Source organism: Corvus moneduloides, chromosome 14, assembly GCF_009650955.1.
Source record: "Corvus moneduloides isolate bCorMon1 chromosome 14, bCorMon1.pri, whole genome shotgun sequence".
NCBI lineage: Eukaryota > Metazoa > Chordata > Aves > Passeriformes > Corvidae > Corvus > Corvus moneduloides.
This window is the reverse complement of record NC_045489.1, coordinates 13,015,050-13,019,925: the sequence shown is the minus strand read 5'-3', so window position 1 is coordinate 13,019,925 and position 4,876 is coordinate 13,015,050. Positions and strand designations below refer to the sequence as shown.

At 65.9% G+C, this 4,876-nt stretch overlaps 1 protein-coding gene across 1 annotated transcript; it reads left to right on the top strand.

Annotated features, from left to right (window-relative positions):
* The first annotated feature begins 379 nt into the window (after nucleotides 1-379).
* On the top strand, nucleotides 380-4,670 carry LOC116450918 (serine/threonine-protein kinase pim-1-like). Its single transcript, XM_032123905.1, has 7 exons — nucleotides 380-1,049; nucleotides 1,178-1,228; nucleotides 1,452-1,818; nucleotides 2,455-2,631; nucleotides 2,889-3,038; nucleotides 3,266-4,155; nucleotides 4,444-4,670. The coding sequence occupies exons 1-5, from the start codon at nucleotides 456-458 to the stop codon at nucleotides 2,993-2,995; spliced, it is 1,296 nt and encodes a 431-aa protein (XP_031979796.1). The 5' UTR covers nucleotides 380-455; the 3' UTR covers nucleotides 2,996-3,038; nucleotides 3,266-4,155; nucleotides 4,444-4,670.
* The last annotated feature ends 206 nt before the right edge of the window (nucleotides 4,671-4,876 follow it).

Genomic DNA, 4,876 nt, shown 5'->3' with positions numbered 1-4,876 from the left:
GCGGGGCGAGCGAGCAGCAGGGGCAAGTTGCAAGACTGCCGCAAGGAAGAGTTACAATCTGGTGAAGAAGAAGCTAAACAAGACGGTGCGTGTGGCGCGGCTGCGGGAGGAAGAGATGCTCCGTGACTCCGCTTCGGCCCCGGAGCGCAGCGGCCCGTGCTGGCCCGGGGCGCGCGGGGCTCGGCCGCGGGGCGCGCGGCGGAAAAACGGACACCCGGGCAACAGACACACGGACACGCGGACAAACGCTCCCAGCGCTTCAGCGGCAGCGGCGGCAGCGGCAGCAGCGGCAGCGGCGGCAGCAGCAGAAGAGCGACACAAAAGCAGCGGTTCTCCAGAGCCTCCGCGTTCCTTCTCCTGCTCCTCCTCTCCTTCTCCCAGTGTCCCGCATCCCCTGTCCCGCTCTCCCTTCAGTGCTCCACCCCCTCCGCCCCTTCCGCGGCCTCCCTCTCCCCATGCCAGGCCGGGCCATGCGCCCGGCCCGCCCGCGGCCCCGGGCGGGGCTGCGCCCTCCCCGCCCCCGGGCGTCCCGCCGCGGTCTCGCCTCCGCCCGGCTCTTGCACTACTGGCGGTGGCGCTGCTGGGCGGGCATCAGTGCCTGCCTCTTGGGCAGCATTGCCAGCCTCTGGCTCCGGCTGGCCCGACTCCGGCCCCGGCCCCAGGCCCGCCTCCGCCTCCGGCCCCGGCCCCGCCCCCGGCGCCGGCCCCGGCTCCTCCCGGGACCCGCCGAGGACACAGACGGCGCGGCCGCTCCCGCCGCGTCCGCGGCGTCTTCCCCGGTCCGAGCTCTTCCGCTCGGCAGCGCGGCCCCCGCCCCCGAGCCGCCGGTGTCCCCTTCGAAAGAAGCAACATCTGGGGATACCCGGCCCGGGGCGGTTGAGGAGCGGCCGCGGGCCGTTTCTGGCGCCGGGCCGAGCGCTGACAGCCGCGTGTCGCCGGCAGGGAAGGCGCAGCAGGGCCTGACGGAGCGCTACCGGGTGGGCTCGCTGCTGGGGCGCGGCGGCTTCGGCAGCGTGTTCGCGGCGACGCGGCTCTCGGACGGCGCCCCGGTGAGTGGCGGGGCCGGCGGCGGGCGCAGGAGGAGGGGGGGCGGAGGAGGAGGAGGGCGCAGGAGAAGGAGGATGGGGCTCGGCAGGGCGGGCGGCGAGCTCAACCCGCTGCTTCCCTTGGCTTGCAGGTGGCCATCAAACGGGTGCCACGGAACCGCATCCGTCATTGGGGCGAGCTGGTGAGTGAGCGGGGGGAGGAGGGGGGTGGTGGGCAGCGGGAGAAGGCGGGGCGTGACGGGCGGGGATAAGCCGAGGCCCGGGAGGGTGGAAGGCGGCAGGACGCCTCGGGGGAGAGCGGGCGTGGGGGCAGCGGAGGGCGCAGAGCATCCCGGGCTGGGCGAGGGCCTTCCCGAGCCCTGGCACGGCATCAGCCCCACTGACGGCATCGTGCTCCTCCCGCAGCCCAACGGCACCAGCGCACCACTCGAGGTCGTGCTGCTGGACAAGGTGTCCACCGGCTTCCCTGGTGTGGTGCAGCTCCTCGAGTGGCTCGAGCTCCCCAACAACGTGGTGCTGGTGATGGAGCGGCCGGAGCACTCTCAGGACCTGCTTCATTTTATTCGAGAGCGGGGCTTCCTGTCAGAGGAGGTGGCACGGGAGCTCTTCCGCCAGGTCCTGGAGGCCGTGCGGCACTGCACCAGCTGCGGGGTCCTTCACAGGGACCTGAAACCAGAGAACATCCTGGTTGACCTGGCCACCGGCCAGGCCAAATTGATTGACTTTGGCTGTGGCACCCACCTGCAAGACACAGCCTACACCCGCTTTGCAGGTGAGTCCCCGCCGGGGTAGGCTCCCGGTGCCGGCATCTCGCGGCCCAGCCTGGCTGTGGCAGCGGGGATTCTCCCTTTTGATGCCAGGACCGAGTGTTCAGCCCAGTTGCTTTTGAGGGTGGGTGGCCGGGGGGCCATCTTCCAGCGCTGCTGGCAGCCTTCGCCAGCCACTCTGCCCAGGACTGGCGCTGGGGCTGGGGCAGCCAGCGTGACAAAAACACACCCGTGGGTGGGGGTAGCAGAGAGGGCGGGGCCAGAAGCTGTGCACCCGCCGGTTTGGTGTGCAGGCGAGAAAGGGCTTGGACTGCTCAGCTTGCCTGGTTTGCCTTGGCTTCAGAATGTTTTTTGGGGCAATGCAGGCAGGGAGGGTGAAGGCATGGTTTTTCCCCCCCGGCACTGAGCGGGTTTTCCCTTTGCGTGGAATGCTCGGGCCTTGCCGGGGCTTCCGCTGCCCTCTTGCGACACCGGTGGCTTCTTTTACAACCCACAGTTTGTCCCCAAGTCACAGGCGCTGGCGAGAGGGCAGCGGGTCACGCCGCGTGCCACTGGTGCGGCCCCCGCGTGCCCAGGGATGCTGGGGCGAGGCTCCGGGAGCAGGCAGCATCCCCCTAATGAACTGCCTCTCTATTCCGTAGGAACACCATCGTACAGCCCCCCGGAATGGAACCACTTTGGCTGGTACTACGGCGAGGCAGCTACCGTCTGGTCCCTGGGCATCGTGCTGCACCAGATGGTCTGCGGGCAGCACCCGTTCCCGAAGGGCCGGAACATCAGCTGGGGCCAGCTGTCGCTCCCACAACGGCTCTCTCAAGGTGGATGCTCATCTCTGCGGCACGGGGGGAATAGCAGTGCTGGGAGACAGCAGCGGGCTCACGAGCATCCCGCTCTGGCAGCTGCCGAGGAGGTGGCACATGCCCCGCTCTCCTGCTCTCCTTCAAAACAAAGAATGGATGGGAAAGTTCAGGCACAGCTTGGAGCTCCCATGGCATGGCCTGGGCATGGCAATAGTGGGGCAAAGCGGACAGGAGCCTTCTGCAACTGACCGGCGCTTTCTGGTTTCTCCCCGCAGACTGCAAGGAACTCATCAGATGGTGTCTGTCCCTGCACTCCTTGGACAGGCCCTCATTAGAAGACCTGTCGTGTGATCCTTGGCTGCAGGATATTCACCATCCGTAGAAGAAGGGAGAGAGCCACAGGCACACTTTGATCCAGGGAGCCGGTAAGTTACAGCTCCACACGTGCCTTGGCAAGAAGAAGCCAAGAAACGCAGGCTTTTTTGCCCTGCCTGTATCGCTGCGCAGGGGTCGTCAGATGGGAACACGCAGCCCTTGTGCTGGAGCTGAGCTGCTCTTCCCAGCACTGGTGGCCGCCGTGCAAGCTGCTTTTGCTTGTCCTGCTCCACTGACAGCCGGGCCCTGGGCGGGGCACCTGACAGCCTGCTCTCAGCCGCAGGGAAGAAGGAGCCCCTGGAGAAGCTGTGCCAGGTGGGGCTGCTGCGTCTGGAGATATGGAGGACGACGTCAAGGATGACAAGCTCTTCCTCGACCTGGCCACCGGCAAGCTGAAGATGATGGGCTTTGATTCTGGCACCTTCTTCAAAGCCAGGCTCCACAGCGAATTTACAGATGAGTCCACACCCAGGGGGATGCTCCCAGATTTGGGCATTGCACGGCCTGGCCGGGAAGCAAAGGTTCCCCCCTTTGCTGGGGCGGGTGCAACTAATTCTTCAGCCGGCTGCCAAGCTGCTTTTCGGCGGGGCGGGCGGGATGGGCTGGGGTGCTTACGAAATGGGAGTCGGCCCCTGGCCCTGCCAACAGCCCCCACCACCCACTGTTCCCCGGGCTGGGGCTGGGGCTGGGGCTGGGGCAGCCAGCCCGACACAAACAAGCCCCCATGGCAGGAGCAGAGGTGGCGCTCCAGGAGCTGTGCACGGGCTGCTTTGTTTTGCGGGGAAGGAAGGGCTTGGGCTGCTCCACTCCCCTTGTTTGCTTCGGGCTCGCCGTGCCTGTTGGGGGGCAGTGCAGGGGGGAAGGGAGAAAGCGTGGGCTTCCCTCGCCCGTGGGTGGGTTTTTCCCCAGCACGTAGGGAAGGTTGGGCCTTCCTCAGGCCCCCGAGAGAGAGAAGATTTTTGACCTTTTCTCTTGTTTCTCCTTTTGGTCTGTAATCCCTTTTCATTAATTTGTTGTTTGTTTTTCTTCAAGGAAGCGTTGTAGGTGGTGTCCAGTCTGGATCGGGAAGTGCTTGGGACCAGCTGCGGCGTGGATGGCACGTGGCCTTGGAGAAGGCCGAGGACATGGCTTGGGAGCAGCTTTTCTTCCGGCGGCGGGTGGCGTGCGGTGGGTCCCCGTCTTCTTGGCACGGGTGGGATAAGGGCTTTTGGGAGATGGCAGCGAGCACAGGAGCATCCCGCTCTGGGCAGCTGCTGAGGAGGTGGATCTGCCACGGCTGGCTGCGGGTGGTGGCACGTGTCCTGCCATCCTGCTCTCCTGCCAAAGGCAGCAGGGACGGGCGGCTTCGGGCACCGCTCTGAGCACGGCCAGCACGGCCTGGGCACCGCGGGCGGCTGGGACAAGGGGGACAGCAGCCTTCACGTGACGGGCGGTTTCTGCTTTCTCTCCTTGCAGCCGGGCTCTGTGGATGCTGAGGCTGCTCTGGGCTCCGCCAGGGCTCTGCTGCGGCTCAGCACCGGGCCGGAAGAAGCCAAAGAAGAACCGGTGTGAGCTGCAGCAGAGACGTGCCCGAGCATTTTGGCAACGCAGCTCAAGCCTGCAGAGTGCACGCCTCCAGGGGAAAACATGACACCCCCCCCGCCCCAAATAAACTTGTTCAATAACTTGTGAAATGAAATCAATGTGGGATGACCCCAAATGACATTTCTCAGCTTGCTCAAGCTTTAGCTCAGCCCTTCTCTGAACAGTTCTCTGCCCCACCTGCCCTTTAGTTCACAAGTGCTCCCTCCCTCTTTTCCGCCAGTGAGTTGCCAGCTCAGGGCAGTCTCTGTCGCACTGTAGCCTTCCTTGATGCCCCTGACCACGAGGAGGAGGAGCGAGCCCCAGG